The sequence below is a fragment of the Toxoplasma gondii genome, chromosome VIII (assembly GCF_000006565.2).
Source record: "Toxoplasma gondii ME49 chromosome VIII, whole genome shotgun sequence".
NCBI lineage: Eukaryota > Apicomplexa > Conoidasida > Eucoccidiorida > Sarcocystidae > Toxoplasma > Toxoplasma gondii.
In genome coordinates this window covers 3,335,918-3,355,014 of record NC_031476.1, presented here as the reverse complement: position 1 = coordinate 3,355,014, position 19,097 = coordinate 3,335,918, and the positions used below count along the sequence as shown (strand labels likewise).

The following is a 19,097-nucleotide window of genomic DNA, read 5'->3' as shown; positions in this document are numbered from 1 at the left end:
TGGGACATGTTGTGAGATAGCAAGAACAGCGGTGTTTTATATTGATAGATGTTGAGATAGATACGCGACAATGTGGATGGTGACACTTAGTGTGAGACACGTAGTGAGGCCACGTGCAAGAGAGAGTGCTACGTGGCGTTCTGTATAGATATTGCGATGTACAGGTACTGATATATGTCTTGCTGTGGATAGTGAGGTTGGTTGTGCAATTTCGGGCTTCACAGATAGAGAGTAGCAGTTTTCGATTGAAGGCAACCTCTGATTCCTGGTGGCTTTCCACTGCGAGGGTTGCGTGAATCTGTGCGTCCTGATGGAGCCTTTTGCGCCCGCTTCTGTGTTAGTGCTTTCTTCTGCATTCCACCATCTTTTGCGAATGCAAAGACCTCAGTGAGCCTTCGCTCGCATACAAAAAGCAGCACAAACCTCAAGTGAGAGGAACCAGAATAGTAAATGCTCAGCAGCTGAGAAACCGGTAAAGGTGCCCGGTTTCATCGTCATACAGCGCGCGGATAGGGCACCGACCAAGACGGTTGAAAATCGGGAGATAAGAGGGCCAACAAATAATGAAACAAAGGAATCTGTTGGCGACTGACACAGTCAACAGGGAGGAACATGAGCTCCCCAGGTCGCACTTCCTCATGTGGCCCCAGTCTCAATCCTCAGGAAGCTTGCGTGCTGGGGAAACCACCCGCGTCAAGTGCCACAACTCTTCACTTGCGTCGCGGCGGCACAAACGGCATGCGTTCTCTTTTTTCTCGAGTTACAAAAAAGAAAGAGATAAGCACGAACTCAACTCGTGATGCGTTGTTGGATGTAGAGCCCGTGACAACAAGACGGGTTACTGTGTAAACGATACACACTCTGACGTGAGTCAAAATTCCCAGCGCTGCCTGTGCAGGTGAAAAACTCCAGTGTATTCTTTATACGTTGCCACATACTCGGAACAAACAGACACTTTGTTCCACGGAGTCTCCACCCGTCTCAATGCAGCACTGTCTCGGCTCTGCACGCTTGCTGTGGATTCTCTGCTTACACGTTGATTGGCAACGAACTCATCACCCGGTCAGCCATCCTATCGATCTCGTAACCAAAACTGACTTTTGTGGTGCTTTCTCGTTCGCATGGATGCACTCATTGCCAACACGTTTTCCATGCTTGCCCTCTGAGCCCTGATGTACTGCAGAGAATAGCCAACGAGTCTCTTCTCCTTATCCTGTTCTTTTCTGAGTCTCTGATAAATTCGACTGTTGCGGCACAGGCCTTCAATTCGCCCGAGTCGCCGAACGTGCCTCGTGTGGGAATAGCCACAGCTTCCTCGAATTTCGGAGAGAATGCAGTTCGGGTGTGCCAATGTTTGCATGCTTTACGACGGTACAAGAATTTCTTTGCCAGCGGCTGCGTCTGTGTCTGGTTGCAGATGCAACACTTCTGTCTGCCCTAAGCAGTCCAGTCGGGTGGCCGTGTACAGCAATCACAAAGCACGTGACCATCACGTGGAGTATCCTAGATACTCTCTACGGAGGGTTAAAAGCCGCACGCAAGTCTCACAACCAGAGTCCGCTGCGTTGCTGACACATGTGGAGTTCTACGTATCTATCTAAAATGACTGGTGCTACCAATGGCATCTGTATCCGCCGCGACCTGAGAGATTTCAGATATCCGCCACTGTGTAGATCTCTTCTCTACAACTGTCTAAATGCACATGCGCACTATTGATCCAACTATATCTACATCTATGCCAAGTGTATCTCTACGAATAACATATCTATCTAAATCACAATCTTCAGATATCCACATTTGTTTATATTCCTAAATGTAGATCTCAAACCGTTCATGAACGCGCTCCGAGAAGGTCTGGCCGTTGTGAGAAAGCCTTGACAGGGACTTCTTGTTGCCTCTTTGCAGAGAGTAAAGAAGCCGTCACGACGTTTGCTCCAGACCCCCCGAACCTTTAACAAATTCCACATAAACGATACCCCCCCTTAGCACCACACGACAAACAAGAGACGATCCTTCTACACAAACGCATCGTGATACCTTGACAAGCATTGTCAGAGCCGCCACTAAAATGGCCGATCGAATGCCGGATTGGTAAGCTCAGCGACACGCCCCCCTTGTTCAATCCATGTTGTCCAGGCGAGCTCGGCATCTGCCTCGATGTTCTCTTGTGAATGTGTCTCCTCTCTCCCACTCTGTTCTCCTTTGATCTCTTCACATCCCATGATGTGAGAAGCCTCAGGGATCGGCGGCAGGAGCATGACGACGCGGGAGAATCTCTCTCGACACACACGAATGAATTGGCTGTTTTCAACGCCGCAGATTCGCGCCCAAAAACCGTCGTTCTCGTTCGCTGCCCGTCTCTCTTCTCTCTCTACCCTTCCTGTCGGTCGCTGCGGATCTCCTCTCTGTTCATCTGAAACCGGCATTCCCGCGTCATCATTGCTTTCCGGTTCTCGCCCTTGCTGTCGCGTCTGTTCCGTGCTGCCTGCCTCGAGGCGGTGTTCTCCCTCCTTCTCTTCGGTGCGTCTCTCTCCCTCACCAGCCCCATGGCGGCAACCTCCTGCATCGTCTTCCCGCTGCACGTTTTCGATTCGGCTGGTCTCGCTACTGCCCTGGCTTCCCCTACACTCAACTGCGTTCGCTGTCGGCTCTGCACCGCGTCTCCGGAGGCTCTCCGCGTGGTCCGCCTCACAGCATGCAGAGCAACAGAGCGTAGGAATAAACTCAAAGACGAAGACCAGAGCCCGCTTGAAGCGCGGCGACGCCGATCGAGAGAGAGACGAGAAGCCATCAGACGATTCGAAAGAAGAGGAGGAGGGGGAAACGGAAGAAGGTGAGACACAAGGCAGAGGACTAGATGTGACGGTGGCAAGCAGCGAGAGAAAGAAAGCCCACGTGTTGATGGGGACAAAGGCAGGCGACGCAGAGGGGACGCCGAATGACTGATCCAAAGACGAAAAACGAGACACCAACGATGACGAGCACGCGAGAGGCTGACAACACAAGGGAAGCGAATCGTACAGCAGCTGAAGCCTAGATAACTTGAACGCGTCTCCTGTCAGGCCTCCAGGCCTCACGCGATCCGACGGGTACGGAGGCTTAGAAGAAGAGGAGGAGGACGCGCGAGAAGAAGAAGGTGTCAGAAGTGCAGACGGCGAGAGGAAGAAGAAGCAGGAAGGCCGCGAGGAAGGCTCGAGGAGAGGCAGACAACAGAGAAGAGAGATGAGCGGGTTAAGGCCTGTCTTTGTCTGAGGCGGTGACGCACGGCCTCCGAGTTGCCCAGACTTGACAGACGCAGAGAAGGATGCAGTGCGTACAAAGCCCGAGGACCCGCTAGTCACTTTGTGGGGATCCTCAGAGGGGACATACTTTACGTGGAGACGCGATAAAATCCGAAGCGCTGAGGACGAGAGAGAGCCGTCTTTCTCTAAAAAAACGGACGGCGTGGGAAGCGAGTGTTTCCGCTCTAAAGGGCAGCGATACACGTGTCCTTTGAGGGTACACGTTGGAGAGGCCAGCTGTGCTGCAGGCAGCAGTCGTCGTTTTTTGGATGGTGGAGGCTTTCCGGAATATGCACAGGATCTCTTGAACTTATCGGGAACCCCCGAAGCAGACGTGCGAGAACCGGGGGAGTCGGTGGACAGACAAGAAGACAACCCACAAGAGCAAGCTGGACAGCTAGAGGAAGAGGAGGCACGAGGAGAGGGATCTGAAGAAGGAGAGGGGCGCAGCGAAGAGGCAGGAGCCGAAGAGGATGGACGAGACCTGCAGTGTGAAGACGCAGAGGCCCGCGACGAGCAGGCAGATGAAGCAGAAGCCAAACAGGATGAGCACGAAGAAGACGATGGAATATCACCGGCATCGTCGGAAGTGGGCGACCCACAAGAGCGCATGCACGCAGGAGACGAAAGACAGGTCCTGATACCTCCACCGCAGTCACCATCTGACGCGGTCCCCCGCAGGAACCTCTGGTCTTCACGAGCAGCTGGCGGGAGGATGAACCGCTCTAAAGGGGGTCTGTCAACGAGGAGTTTCTGTGCACAAAAAAGAATGGCTTCTTCGCCAGTATTACCGGCCAGTTCCGTCTCCCCACTCGCGCCTGGTTCTTGCCTCTCGGATTCCTCCTTTCTTCCTCTCTTTCGAGAGGTTGATTCTCGCTCTCGAGTTTTCGAGTGACTCTTCTCTGCACCCCCCCGAAGCCCCGAAGTTTCTCTACACAAATAGGCGAAGGCCATGCGGAAACTCAGCGTCGCCAGACACTCCGTGGAGAAAGCCGGGTGTCTCGCAATCCGACAGCTTATCGTACTGTCGGGAAGCGCAGGGGGATTTGAGGAAAAAACCAGACATCCGAGACACACCGGGACCAGGACGATTGTGGTGTACGGCTCTCCGCAAGGAACTGCCGGGAGAACAAGCTCAGGGATTCTGGGCTTCTGCCGCTCTCGGTCTTCCTTCCTCCTTGTCCCTCGGACGCGTAGGGCGCTCCCGCATGCAGGCTGTCTCTCCTGTTCTCCGGATCTGCTCTGTCCACAGGCTCGGGACGCCGCCAGCTGCCCGTCGGCGTTGTCGCTCTCGTCAGTGCTTTCTCCGCCATTTAAATCTGAAGAAACGTCGTCGGGCAAGGAACTGTCTGCACCTGCAGAAACGGAGTCGTCATCCCGGGGACACACATCGCGAGGCGAGGCGCCGGAAGTAGGAGACCGAGAAATCGTCGGGAATGTCCAGAGTTCGGAGACCTCGAATGTGGGGAAAAATGCCCACTGGCACTCGTCCGACATGCTTCCACTTTCCGCGTAGCTTTGGACAAAGTCGGAGGTTCGACAGACGTCGGCGGAAGCGGCGTGAAGGCGACAGTTAAGGCGAACTCCGACGGCGAGATGTTAAACAACGAAGCAAACGAGAAGGGGAATGCGGTCGTTTCCAACATAGAACAACCTGCGAAGACAGCTCCGTGGCCAGACGAATGGGCCTGTGGGTGTCCTGTGGGCTTTGGAACTACCTCCTGCAAGCATGGATGACTGGCGCGTTACAGGACACATGCTGGCCATGCTTCTACGCACAAAGAGCTGAAGAAAGCATGTGTACGGGGAGGAGGAATGCTTGCAAATCTTGCCTTGTGTGTCTCAGGAATTCGGGTGGAGTCTTAATCGGCAAATATGTTCGGTAAATCGTTTGAGAGTTCTCCTAAGACATATTTATGTGTGACTGCCTTATTGGGTGGCGACATAGGATCCCGATTGATGCTAAAGATCCGTGTAGGATGCTGTCACACCGCGCAGGTCTGCTTCCGCCTCTTGCAGATACGCTTCGATATTCGGAATTTCTTTTAGGGGATTCGCACATACGTTCGAAATAGAGGCCGGAGCGAATGTGCACGGATCAACGGGCCGCCTGTCGTGACGAAAACCGCTCTTAGTTTCGCTGGACGACGACGCTGATGAGACGCAGACGCCGAGAGGGGGGCTGGAACCAAACCCTTTAGCCGCGGAATGAGGAGCTCCACTTTTCCTTTCCAAAAGCGGTGAATGTGCAGCCCTTAGGCTCTGGATGACTTTCACGAGTAGAGGACGGTGAGCCGAAAAAAGTCTTTCCCCAGTAACCACTGTCAGCGCTTTGGGATTCTGACGGATGGGACCGGTGGGCTCCAGTCAGCAGCCAATGAGGCTTCCTACGTCTTCGAGGGAGCGCGAAGTTCGATAGTGTGTGGATCGACGCAAATTTATCGGAGAAAGAAGCACGTCCGCCAAAGAGAAGTTCGGTGTCTTGCGCGCTTGCCGAAGCAACGGTTTTCCCCAAGGTCAACGAGCCACGAATCCCTGGTGGTGCAGAAGAAAATACCGCCGAGAAGGCAGACGGCCGATGCTTTGCCCAACGGGAAAAGCGAGCGACTCTGTGACAACCACAAATGAGGAAGCGAAGCGGTTCTTTAGTGACACCCGACACTCATGATGTCCGTTAGTCGACACGGTCCTACACGCGACGAAACGTGCACTGAAGGGCAAGCGCCGCCGAATACAGAAACTGTATCGCAATGCAGAGAACTAAGAAGCCATACATTCGAACGGGTTTCTACCTCGAGGAATGCACGGCAATCTAGATCTGTGGAGAATTTGCCTAACAACTCTGACGTCAGCCGCGGAGACGCGACAGGATGTCTTCACGCATGCAACCGACTGTTCACACGAAAAAAAACGACAGCGTTAAACGCGCCGAGTGCTTAGCTTCCGCTTTCTTCCACAGACTCCTTCTCTACCCATTTGCAGTGCCTTTTACTGTATGAAAATACAGTCCATTGTCACGAAAACGACAAAAGCCGCTCTAACTGCCGCGATTGATACACTTTTGGCGAAGGGTGCCGACGCTCCAGCTGTCTCATCCTTCCATGAAAAAGGAGGAGCTGTGCCGGTTCTGTGTGTTTTTATTGTGCGTGCTTATTTTGTTGGTTCTTACCTCGTTATTGTTCCTCTGCTGTGCTTCCCTAACTTTCCGCTACTCGAACGTCTAGCCCAGCACTGCAGTTCTGGAACGTTGCTGAAAGGGGAAGACACCTTGTGTCGGGATCCAAAAGCTTCTAGTTGTCATCTGCATCTGAGACTGAGATTCCTTGAAGTTGTCGCTGTTTGTTTCGTTCTGCCGCGCAAACAGGCCGATCTTCGGCTGCCTCTGTACAGATTTCAAGCGGGTGTTCGCAGACCCTGCCTGCATGCCCCTCGCGCGTTGAATGAGGCGCCGTTAAAGTTCGATGTTGCCTTATTTGTTCAATTTGTTCTTCATATAAAGGCTTTCTGCTGCGAGTCTCATGATTCTTGTTGCCGTCCCACTTAGGTCGTTTCTCGTGGCGCCTCTCGAGTTTTTGGGCAAAAGGCGCTGATGGCGGAGAGATGAAAGGCAAGCCTGCTTTCGTTAGAGAGTTAAAATGTCGTGTGATTCATTTTTCTGAATGAATGCTTGCGGCCTGGATCCTCAGTCGTTTGGCACAGAAAAGGCATACAGTGAAATGCGGCGCTACACCGTCAAGGAGCAGCCGCTTTCGGGATTTCGGCTGGTGTTTCTTGAGGCGTTTGTTTTTGCGTTTCGTCTATCTGGGTTGTTGTGATCTGGCATCCAGCGGGCGAAATGCCTGGTGAACAGCGGCCCCCGAGGCAACGTGAATACAACCCGAACGAAAATGTCAAATGAGAAATCCAACCACTACGTCACTCTAGGTAAGAATTAAGGCTCCTTGCCAGGGTCCTGGAAACGGGAGAACCTAGACACTGAGTGTGACTGCGGTTACGAGATTCACATAACCACACTCTCTGCGCTACCTGTGTATCAGAACTCGCCTCCATTGCTTTTTTAGACAGCTACGCTAATTTTGCTTCAGCTCTCCGCGACCTCGAGACTGTTTTTTTGTCGGTTACGATCGAGGCTGGGATGCTGGTGAAGCGGCAGTGTGAACGGTGTCCCACTTGTGTCGCGTGTACATACACTGCTCGCTCACGCGAACGACGCACACCCGGCGTGGCTTGATTCATTGCTGTTTGTCAACGGCTGCAGGAGTCTCTCGGACCGCGCCGGCCAGCACAATCAGGTCGGCGTACCTTCGCCTAGCCAAACAATATCACCCTGATCTGAACGTAAGCGCATCCAGCACAGAGAAGTTCAAGAGAATACAAGAAGCGTACGCTGTGCTGCGAGATGCGGAGAAACGCGCTGACTACGATGCGACTCTCCCGAGCTCCGTTGGTGGAGAGGGCGGGTACGCTTCCGGACGCAGACACGGCTTTCGAGGCGCTGAGTGGAGAGGCGAGCGAGAATTCGACCAGCATTTCAGAGAACAGGTAGAACGGATACAGCGGGAAAGGGACCAGGCGTTAAAGGACATGGAGGTAAGCTTCCGCAGACGAAGCCGGAAAGCACGAAGCGGAACGCAAGCCAGCACATGAAGAAGAGTTGTGACGAGTTTTCAGGATAGGGAGAATCAAGAAGTTGCTGCCGAATGGATGATTGGGGGCTGGTGCGGATCTTAGCCAGATGCAGTGACACGCGGGTGTTGGAGTCGTAACGGCAGTCAGGCGTCCACCGTCACGATGATCCGGTGTGGGTCCGGTAGCGAGCAAAATACAGGGCGGAGCTTTCTCTGGGAGTGATGCGTGGGATTCAATCCGAGGCAAGCTAGCTTTTGTGATCAGTGCAACTCACTCGCTCGTGCAATAAATAACAGTATTGCATGATGCGTTAGATGGCAGCGAAGATTCTGACACGGCGTGATATTATCGGTGCCCGCTTCCCTCGTTTATGTGGCGAGACGGAAATCGGTTTTTTTCGTTTCATTCTATATTATTTATGCAGAATCAACGGACCAGAAGCGGATTCACTTCCTCATTTGGAGGTTTTCGCGCACCGAGAACACAAGCGCCCGGAGGCGGCATGCCCCCTCCTGGCTTCTCTCCCCTTCCTCATGCGCTGCTCCGCACTCTTCCGCTGCTTCTGCTCCCTTGCCTTCTTGTCTACGGGGTGTATCGACATGCAAAGTGAGCAAACCCGCTGCGGAGTATAACGGTGATGACGCAACGAAAAGAGGTCGTGGTTGGCGCTTATCAATTTCACCTACTGGTGATGGTGCTGTTCTGAGTCTGCCAGACTGCATGCAGCTACCTGCGGTCGTTCGCGTTCTCGGTTACTCGGTATCATACACACACTTGGCTGGACACAAGTGTGTCGGACATCGGGAGCCTATCTGCATCGCTCATATGTCAGTCTACGTTGACTTAAAAGGCGCCAGTCGGGTCAGAACGCGTGCTGCTTCACCGGACGCCTCCGGGTATGGGTCTCCTGTTTCTGTGTCGTTCATTTACCAGGTTTCGTCGAGATAACTACGCTGCTTCACCATCTCCCAGTCCTATTCTGTACGACGACCTAGGTAGGATTCTGTCCTCGCCCTTGGTACCCCAGCAGCTCGGGTTGTTTGCAGAGACAGTACTGAGTCCAGACCTTGCGGATGCCTGTAACAAGGGGAGATTCGAGTCGCTTTAGCTCAGTCCTTTGCGGTCATTTCGGACGCGACGACGTGTGAGGAACGCTTACATCTTTTGATATTTTCATCGAAGCCTCGGCCAATGTCGCTGGCGGTTCCCTCGAAAGTTTTTTTCGTTTCGGGGAAAACGTGGAATGTGCTCTTCATTACAAGCATTCGGAGAGGCCTCTGCTGCGAGTCCTTGGTATAGTGTTTGCGATACATTTTGATTATAATACTGTCGCTGACATGAAAGGATGATTCGTGCAGGCGACTGTTCCTGAGAGACCCCAGCTGGTCGTGAAGCTCCAGACTCTACCGATAGGCTAAGAGAGAGTGTGTGTGGGTACGGTCTGTGGTCTCTTTGTTTACAGCATTCGGGGTCTAGGCCGCTGCGTACATCAGCTGGCTACACAATTCCCTTGAGGGTTGCCACTGACACATTTGCATATGTATAATATTTGCGCCGGAACGATGCGGATCTACCTTTCACATCAGAGGGACAAAAATCGCCAAGCACGTTGCTTCGTGTGTCGCTCTTGTTTTGCTCAGGTCGAGCGTTCATGACTGACTCGAAAGGCAGGCAGTACCGGTGAGATGTGCTTATCTGAGTTTTCCTTCGGATGGGAAGTTACCATATTTGCGAGGAGTCCGTCGCAGTAGGTCAGGCATTCTTTGGTGATCTGCTTCCCCCTTTCTAGGGAGTTAAAAGCATGAGGTCCCAAACTGTCGTGCTCAACACACGCAACTGTAAGGTGGACGCCTGCCGGCGGCGTGCGTGTTGCGTTCCTAGGATAAGGGCACAAAATTTAACTAAAGGTGCTAGGGAATAGGAGAACGAAGCCAAAACGTAGAATCGTTCAAAATACATAGGCAAGTTGTCTTCGCTAAGGCGGAGACTGAAACGGCCAAGCAACATTCTCTCCATTTCGATCTGCCACTGTAAAACGTGATCCACTCTGGAAAGCCCTTGGACTGCTTTCGCTGCTCGCTTATCCAGCGTAACTCAATCGTTGTCCTGCATGTGGGGGAAACCGTTTTGTGACGACGCATCTGTGTCCTCACTATTATCACAGGCTCTGCGTGTGTGTGTATGTGCCTGCTTGCCTGTTTGCAGTGTCATGGAGTTCGACGTCCGTGGTACTAGACCCGGTGGTTCCTAACTTCCGCTACACGCTTGCCCCGCTTCTTAGTTCTGTCGTGTTTACTCCCAAGTGATTGTCAGGAGAGTAGAAGATAGGGGTGCCGCGCCCTAACCTCTCCGAGTGACGGTTGAAAAGACACTTCCTTGACAGGAGCCACAGATGCTTACGTGCCCGTTACGATGGTAAGACACCTTTCATCTCTCTTTGGACTTTCGTGGATTTTTACAGTAACGTCAAGGCCGGTTTCTGGCCATGCTGCATGCGTTCCATTCGCACACGCCGTAAACATTTTCCCGTCGAGGCGCCTCTGTACGGATAATGAATTAATTACAACTCGCGAGTATAAGACTCTTACCAGCTCCGGCCCGAAAGCACTGGGCGCGGACGTTTGTTATTCTGTAGAAAGTTGAATAGCCTGTGCCCAGTCACTCTAGACAACAGTGGGACGGTTCTCATAGGTTTTGTCCGGCATCGTCGCAGCGACGCTTTCCGATATTATTATTGGGAAAAGGGAATATCGGCAACCTAACGTTCCGTAATGTAGCGTATATCCTGCGCGAGGTCGAATCGACAAGGTCGGACGGACCAGAAAAGTGGCCTCTGGAGGAGCAAATTCGCATGGCTGCCACTCACAAACGTGTGCCTCAGAATCAGAACAGAACCTACAAGGACATTTAGACACGAGGAACCAGCTGCACCGAAGGAAGAGTGGGGGTTGTATTTTCAGCTAGAAAGCGAACTGCCTCCTCCAAGTACGCTTGAAGGGGTTCGGATAGAGCGTTCAGATCTCGACCACGTAATTGCCTGCCAAGAGAACAGCAGCACAATCAAAAACGACCACACGATGAAATTTCTTTGTAACAATCGGGAATAACATGCACACCAGGACGCTCGTACAGGGGCTCCACCGTATGTAAAGTCACTATGCCTCTGGTTTTGTTTGTCCGAGACGCGCTAGAGTGCGTTTGAAAGGCACAACGCTCAAACGTGTTTGATGTCATTCTATGGCAACCGAAGACGGGAACGCGCTGAATTTTCGAACGGACTTGGAAACCCTCTCCCATGCAGCTCTCTGGAAAAGAGTGAGTCTCACCCCCGAGGAGCCGCAGACCCCAGCTCGTCCAGTGCTCCTTGCGGGAATCAATTATCTGCTTGCCTACCTCAGATATTCATTGCTTCTGTCAAACTGCCGAAGTGCGCATGCAGCGACCATCTTAACAGCCAAAGTGGGTGTCAAGTCGGCACGCGAATCCACCGATGCGGCAGCTGACTCTTGTTCTCTCCGCTTGCAAGCGGTTGCTGTCGCGGTTACATCCTTGGCACTGCCGTTTTTCTCCTGAGTTTCTCCGGTCTTCGTGCCCCCCGCTTCTCGTAGAAACCGCTGGGCAGCAGTTGCGGTGATAAGGGCCTGCCGATGCGCAGAACTGTACAGCCAGAACTCCGCCTGAAAAACGACCACAGATGAAATAGCCGGCGACGACGAATTGCAAAAGCAGTCCAATATACGCACGGCAGCAGAAACGTGAAGACCACACCCACTAAATCCTGAATGTCAGCGGAAGCAATTGTCAGCTGCAGTTCGCACACCGGACACGTCTCTGGGGAGGAGGGGGCATATTCACGCATTCTTTGGTCTGCTTCACTGGCGAAAACTCAACAGCACGATACAACAAAGTTCCTAATGGTGTCACAAAACTTGCTCGCTTTCCATTTTCTCAAAATCCGGCGTTCTGTGTATGCCTGTTAGACTATCCTTCCGTTGGTGTAAGTAAACACAAGCGACATTCTGTCCACTGGACCATACAACTCGGTCGCTTCCAGCGTTGCTCGTTTGTGTTTGGTAGCTTGCCTTAACAATATAAATCGAGGGGCAAATTTACTCATGGTTCCGGTGCGCAAGAAGAACTAGCGACAGCGAAATACCCAAGTTAAAGCGTCTGGTGCGTTCTCACCTGAACCTGAAGAAACGCCGCCCAGTGTCGCACTCCAAGAGAACCAACCATCTGTCTCATGATGGTCCACGTTGTAGCGTCATCTGTCTCTTTCTCGAGTTCGCTCAAAGACTTGTCCTCTCTGGGGCTGGAGATGTCGATGACGCGCTCCTCGTTTCGTCGACCAGGCGACGGCGGGTACCCATCCGGGAGAAAGTAACCTGTGAGTATGCGCAGGACAAAAACACTCGGCCAAGCATGCAGTGTACGAGCCGCCACGGGGTCACGACCGTCAGGTGCGAGCGTAAGCCACACCACCAGAAATGCCCCTGAGGCATCAGGGAGTGCCTCTTCGGTAACTGGAATTAGGCTCGATCACATCAGGGGTCACCAAAGCGAGTGTATCATTTTTGCGTGCTCTGAAGCTCTTAAACAAAATTAAAACAAGCTCCCTCTGTGCACACCGCCGTACGAACATGCACTCTTTATCCCTCGCCCTCGATAGTATCTCAGTCCAGTGTGGCTGTGGAGATACGGAACTCGAGAATCGTCTCGCCGCACCAGAGCCACTTGGGTAGTCGAGAAATATTTCGTGACATAAGCGCTTTTCGACAATTCAGATCAGAGCAACAACCACGCGGGTTCTGTGTTTTTTCGCGTGATTCGGGCGCTTTGACCTGTCAGTATATGAACTACTGTCTAAATGTAGACAAATGCTAAGGAGGCACGTACATTCGAGCCGAAAAGATCTGCTACCAGCAGGGGTCAGCAGTCATCAAAAGAGCCGTAAGCAACGAGCGCGAGGACTTACGACTGTTTGACGGGTCGTCAGGGAAGAGCAAGTCATCGTCATCATCAAAGAGAGAATCATCATAATCCAGTAGCAGTGTGTCTCTGTCCAACTCCCTGTCCAGGAAATCGTTTGTGGCAAGAAGCCCTAGATTGTCGAGAAGGTCATCTGCATAGTCGCCTGCCCGGTCTTTCAAATAAGCAGTACTCATCCACATAGATTCGTTGTCAGTGCCCAGAAATCCCTCAACCCCCCCTGGTACTCGACGCCTCCCTCTCCGGTTCTTGTCGACACTTGCTCTCCCGGCACCGAACATTCTGTCTCGTGATTCTTTGATTCTGCGCTGCTGGACGTTTTCACCACTATCGTTGTCAAGACACAGTTTTGCCAAAAGGGCCTTCTTCTTCATCACTTGCACGCCTCGCCTCGTTCCCCGTCGGTTCTCTGCTGTTCGCATTGCCCCCCTCTGTGCCTTTTTCCCAAGAAAGGCCGAACGCAGGCTTTCGCAACATGCTGCTGAGCTTTCCCTCGCTTGACCGGCTGCCTGCGGTGTACATACAGTCGGCTCCAAACCAAGCTGCCCCTGTGGAGGTATCCGGCAGCATCCGGACTCATCAGTCTCACTTCCCTCTTCGACTCCCGGCCGATGGACAAGGCTGCCTGAGCCTCGTGCTTTTACGAGGCTTCGCAACACGTTCAGTTTCACATCGAACTCCCTTCGCTTCAAATCTCGAACTGGGGATGTCAGTGTAAGGGGCTCTACATCGCTGCTTGCGTCGCTCCATGCAGATTCATCTCCTGATGCGTCTGTTCCTTGCTCTTTTGGGTGGTGACCGGACGTGGCCCGGATCGGCGTTTCCTCTCGTTTCAACAAAACGGGAAAACGTCCTGTGGCAACGCGTCCTTTCGGTTTTGAAACGGCCCTCGATTTCTGATGTAGCCCTTGACCAGGTTTGCTCACCTTCTCCGACGAGGTCATGCCGACAGTCTTTGCACAGACCACAATTTCAGGCAAACCTTTTTCTGGCTCTGGACGGACCTGCTGGGAAAGAACGTCATCTTCCACTCTTTCTCGTGCCTCCATTTTATCTCTGGCATTCCCCTCCTCAACCTGCCAGGGATTGCAAGCGAGTAGGAACGTTTCAAAAGGACATAGCACGTAGCCGGAGCGCGACGATACACCTCCGTGGCACAGCTTTAATGACCGAAGCTAGTTCCAAGGGCGGCTTGACAAGCAAATGTCTTCCTCCCTGAATGTAGCCTAAAAGAAAACTAAGCACAAGGAGACACCGATTTCACTTCTATGATCCATTATCGTAGAGCCCAAGAAAACGCTCTTTTAGGACAGTTAGCAGAGGGGTTGTGTTCGAATGGTAGCGCTTCATACACATTCGGGAGCACTTCCAGGTAGCCTCCCTCAGTAACTCAAGTACCTCCTCCAGCTTTGAATACGCCTTACAAACAAGAATTGAGTAAACAAATTCAGCCAGTCCGATAATGAGATTTTACTGCGGAAGTGTACTCTTCATATTCAGCGCGTTCGGCTATCGCGCGACATCGATGACTCGCGGCACCGTGCATGTGTGAATACGGATTTTCAATTCAGCAAATGCCACAATGAATTAGTGGGCGGAGACATATAACAGAAAACAGCAATGGGAAACAGAACATACTGCTAAAGAGAAGCAAAAGAATAAACGGGATCCGGCAAAACACCAGAAATGCCTACATGGGCTCTGGCACCGCGGCAGACACTAACAAAGGTCCACAGAAGAATGGAGTTATCCACAACCCGCATCGTCACATAGACCACCGTATAATTCAGTCCGCATGAAGAAAACGTTGGTGTTTTCAATTTATGTGAGTGATCCCGGATCGAACGTCCCTGGAAGACGTCAGCCTGCGCGCGGAAAAGTTGACTCGATAGGGCACACGGATACCGCAAGAAGAAACGAACGTCCGAAAGGGGAAAGAGGGAAAAAAAGTGGAACCGCGTGGGGCGTTAACTAGCAGTGACCCCCAACACAGAAAGAGACGAAATTTCCGAAGGAGATACAGAAATGCGTCCGACATGGCTCTGCTACGCTTTCTTCGTGTGGCATGGACGAGTCCTAAACAGCGTTGTGTCCCTCAACCGCCACCCGCGCCCCAGACAGAGGCGAGATCGAGGCGGGCTGTACGCCCACAGTTTGCTCCCCTCCTCTACGCTGAGAGACAAACTTGCAGAAATCTCAGATGTGCATACGAGAGTTCACTATATCACCGCCCGACTCAGAGAGTGTGTGGCTACGATGTTCCATCTGAAGCAGTAAAGTACGCCCAATCAATGCCACGAGAAAGGATTGAGCCTCTGCCACCGTTCGGTGTTTTGGGCCACTGATGCAGGACCTACAATTCAAAACGAACGAGACAACCCGTTTTGTCTCACCACCTAGAAGTGCACGCTATTATTCACCAGGAGTCTTCTTAACTCGGTGTAGGCGGACTCGTGAGGGGCAGCCTTTGAAGGCACCTTGCAAGAAGTCCGGGAGCGGAACCAATCCCATGTTGAGAAAAGGACACGCCGGTTATGGTAACTCATAAAACACTGGACCTCACAACGCCACGGCGTTATATAGCGAGGGAAATTATTGTAGCGGCAGTAACTAAAACAGACTGCCACCGGGCACACATGAGCAACTCTCGGCGATACGCGGAAGTTCTTGGGAAAACGACTTCCGAACCACCAATATAAATTGGTACTAAGAAGTTACCATATCGTCCGTACAAAGCCGGTATTAAGAACATAAAGATCATCGCTAGACCATGTACTGTAACTGTCACATTGTAAGTAGATACTGTCCCTGTACAAATGTGTGCAGTGACCTTGCGGTGCGCCCGCCCTGTCGGGAGCGCTGCTTATGCGGCCATACGTAATTAGAATGTCAACCGCTGATCATTTTCACCATGCGCTAGCATATCGTCTGATGCAAACTGCAGAATCTGTCAGCACGTTTAGCTGATTCATTCGTTTCACGCCAACCATAGCGCACAACTACAACTATCGTTTTAGGGGGCCAGTTGCTCACAGGCAACGAGTTTACCGCTTCGGTACAACTAGTCGCAAAAGTCTCTGGTCCAGCCGCATTTGATGGGGCAATGAGCAGCCAATCAGACCTGATATTCCCAGACACGTTTGACTCAGGATCTCGCCGAGCAGTTTTTCTGTAACCGCTCCAGTCCAGGTTGGCAGGATGCGCCTTGGGTTTAGAGATTCGACACTTCTCCCCTTTGAAGTATGTTCTTAGACGAATGAAAAAAAAAACGGTACTAACTCGTAGTGATTGACTGGAATCATTTGACTGAAGAGCGGTGAGTAACTCCGAGAGATGTTGGTTTAAAGTAGTTACTCCTGTCATCAATCGACTCCCGCAATCATCTTCCGCCCGCTGTGGAGATGCCGGTTCGTGTACATCTACAGAATACTCATCAATATCATTGTAGGAAGACTGACCGCGAAGGAGTCCATCGGTTACCAGAAACAACAGAACATCCATCCATCGACTGTCTTGTTTCGACACAGCACAGCAAACAAGAGTTACCTCTGGCAAAACCGTACCTAACACTCGATCAATCTACGTTGCCGCAATACGAGTAGGGGTATACACGTAGGCATAACTCTGGATGCTTTGTGTCCGGGTCCTCAGAAGCAGCGTCAGTCTTTTTGCAGTTGTGACTAACTGGATTGCTACACCTACTGCAGCATGCTTCTATTTTCTCGATTGTATCCCTCCGCTTCTCCTCCCTGGTCCCAGACCGCGACCTCGGAGGAATGACAAGATGAGTAAACGTGCGTACCTAAAAAGCGCCACCCTTTGTGCGTACGAATACTGAAGTATTTCGTCGAGTTGGTCAAGGCGAATGACAGAGCGAACCCACTCTGCCACGTATTCCTGTCAGTCTGCTTTTTCCAAGGGTCTCCCCGATTTTGTCCTCTTTCCGAATAAAAATGCAACTTCCTTTGCGCTGGCATTCCGCGGGGTCCAACTTACGACGTTGCGTGCTCTGCTTTTAGTTGGACTTGACCGCACAGAATCTGGCCAACAACTTCACTATCTGAATGAATGCACCTTCTCGAGGTGGAGCATGTGATACCCATACTTTCATTTCCAAAGTAACACACAGTAGGGTTTTCTGTATGACTGATGTTCGTAGACCGGAACAGCTCTAACGAGCGGGTCCCGTTGTAACCGCGATTCCTTGCAGCAACACGTTACCGCCAACGATAAGGGACACCTGACTCGCGTGTTGCAGCTTGCAGCAGGAAGAAAGTATTTTGGATCTGTTACTCATGTTCCCCTGCGCCTCCACCAGGGCCAGCGTCTGCAATGTCCGCCACCATTCGACGCACCTTTGTCTCAGACTGCAGCATCACGGAAGGTCTTTTAGACATGAGCGGCACGCAGAACACCAACAGTTAAGTGTGCTGCTAGGTGAGAGCTGCAGACAGCAGTAGATCCAGTTGGTCTCTTCGGTTTACATACAATGCAACACCCTTTCAACCATTTCCACTTGCGTCCTAGACAGAGGAACCGATTTGCGCGGGCCGGTACATTCCTGTCGGCATTGCCGTTCCGTGCTTGAGAGTTTACTCGAGAACCATATCCGCGCTGTTCCCTACTTTTCCTCCGTGTTTCACGGGAACGAGGTATAGACTTACCGTCGCGTGATGGACACCAAGAATCCATCCACCATGTGCGACCCCGCCGCCCCCACCCATAAACTATCCTGCCTGAACACATACAGACTCAATATTATACTTCCTCAACCCTGCATAGCTCGGGCTTTGTATAACGGAGGGGATACAACAGGCGGCCTCGCCAGCCCGGCGATTGCCATGACAGCCGACCATCCTCGGCTGGCAGGAGATGGCACCGCGGCATTGGCGTGGAAGGCAGGGAGGGTGGTTGAGGTCATCTCTGGCGAGGAAATTCAGGTTTTCCGCCCGCACTTTGTGACCGCCGTCGAACCATCGAAACTTCGTATCTCCGCTCGTCTTCATTTCGTTAGCGCGTTTGATGGGATAGTGGCACGATTCCCGGTTCTGGCGTTTCGTAAAAGGACGCAGCAACTCTAGGACGGGAGCACTAGCCACCACCACAGCTGGAGACGTCTCCCAACACCCGAACGGGTCAGCGATGTCCGTTTTGGTGTGGGCCAACGTGGTAGGGTTGCGGGAGTGTTGTTCCACGGGCTGCATCCTGCGGGGGTCGCGCTGACAGTGCCACCTGAAGACTGGGAGTCCGAAGGAATGAGGGCCAGGATCAGCATACCAGCCATTCGTCAATGGGGCCACGTCGCTCTGGTATCGGGGTTAGCGCGCTAACACACTTCCCGCCCTCCCTGTCCCGCCCACCAGAGCAGAGGCCGGAGGGAAGGAGGGCTGCAGAGTGTCGCGCATGAAATGGGTGTTGTTTTTTTGGAGGAACAAGTGTGGGTACTCTGTACACTCCGTCGCCAGCGAAATTGGAGGTCGCGTGGTTTCTCAACCCGAGGAGGGCGATATGGTGGAGGGGCTCCGCCACTGTTGTAGAGTGCTGAGTGGCAAAGCGAAGCAGAGATGTGAGACGGATACTGTTGCTCACTTCGTCAGAGTCTTTTTGAATTTCCCAGCGTAAAGATCGGAATAGAATGACTAGCGATACGGGATACACAGGATTCGGGGGGTGAGTTGATTCATTTTCCTTCAATGCCACGACTCTGTGCACGTGTTCCCAACACCTTCTGCCATTGTTCGCCGGCCCTCTCTCATCTTCCGTCGATTAGATTCGGACGCACGCACCCCTTTTTTCAAGGCAGCCCGGTCGCTGGGGGTTTTGCCCTCCGAATGCCCCTCGCTGTGGCCGATCCTGTCGGAACATATTTTCTTTTCCGGTGGGAAAAACCCACTCCTTTGGATTTCTCCACTTTTTCCGCGTCGGCTCGACGGTTTGGCGGGTCTGAAACGCACTGTCCGAGCGCGTTTCGACGACACTGTCGTTTCTCCCTCCGCCCTCCCTCCCGCCGCTGCGTTGCGGAGAGGATGAATTCTCGCGTTGCTTAAAGAACCTTTACTATTCCATTCCGCTCACCGGAAGTTATTCCTCACTTGCCGATTCTTCCTAATTCTGTCAAGTTTGTTTCCTCCTCGGGATTCGGCCTTTTGAGTCACGCTGTCCGAAGGACAGTCCTTCCTCGTGCCATATACGCGAGAT

At 52.4% G+C, this 19,097-nt stretch overlaps 5 protein-coding genes across 5 annotated transcripts; 2 read left to right on the top strand and 3 right to left on the bottom strand.

The window, feature by feature from the left end:
• Window positions 1-2,063: 2,063 nt before the first annotated feature.
• On the bottom strand, window positions 2,064-4,594 carry TGME49_273610 (hypothetical protein; the record flags this gene model as incomplete). Its single annotated transcript, XM_018781693.1, has 2 exons — window positions 2,064-3,765; window positions 4,359-4,594. The coding sequence occupies 2 exons, from the start codon at window positions 4,592-4,594 to the stop codon at window positions 2,064-2,066; spliced, it is 1,938 nt and encodes a 645-aa protein (XP_018636730.1).
• A 1,665-nt stretch (window positions 4,595-6,259) lies between these two features.
• On the top strand, window positions 6,260-6,865 carry TGME49_273620 (hypothetical protein). The gene has a single exon (XM_002365922.2). The coding sequence runs from the start codon at window positions 6,277-6,279 to the stop codon at window positions 6,823-6,825; it is 549 nt and encodes a 182-aa protein (XP_002365963.1). The 5' UTR covers window positions 6,260-6,276; the 3' UTR covers window positions 6,826-6,865.
• A 198-nt stretch (window positions 6,866-7,063) lies between these two features.
• Window positions 7,064-10,161, top strand: TGME49_273630 (DnaJ domain-containing protein; the record flags this gene model as incomplete). Its single annotated transcript, XM_018781694.1, has 6 exons — window positions 7,064-7,205; window positions 7,540-7,871; window positions 8,335-8,516; window positions 8,844-8,905; window positions 9,551-9,590; window positions 10,116-10,161. Exons 1-6 carry the CDS (start codon window positions 7,169-7,171, stop codon window positions 10,159-10,161), a joined length of 699 nt encoding a protein of 232 aa, XP_018636731.1. The 5' UTR covers window positions 7,064-7,168.
• A 656-nt stretch (window positions 10,162-10,817) lies between these two features.
• Window positions 10,818-14,927, bottom strand: TGME49_273640 (hypothetical protein; the record flags this gene model as incomplete). Its single annotated transcript, XM_018781695.1, has 4 exons — window positions 12,886-14,927; window positions 12,096-12,295; window positions 11,304-11,587; window positions 10,818-10,947 (listed from the first exon to the last, which is right to left on the bottom strand). Exons 1-4 carry the CDS (start codon window positions 13,946-13,948, stop codon window positions 10,818-10,820), a joined length of 1,677 nt encoding a protein of 558 aa, XP_018636732.1. The 5' UTR covers window positions 13,949-14,927.
• A 2,420-nt stretch (window positions 14,928-17,347) lies between these two features.
• TGME49_273650 (hypothetical protein) lies at window positions 17,348-18,319 on the bottom strand. The gene has a single exon (XM_002365925.1). It carries the CDS (start codon window positions 18,101-18,103, stop codon window positions 17,627-17,629), a length of 477 nt encoding a protein of 158 aa, XP_002365966.1. The 5' UTR covers window positions 18,104-18,319; the 3' UTR covers window positions 17,348-17,626.
• Between the last annotated feature and the right edge of the window lie 778 nt (window positions 18,320-19,097).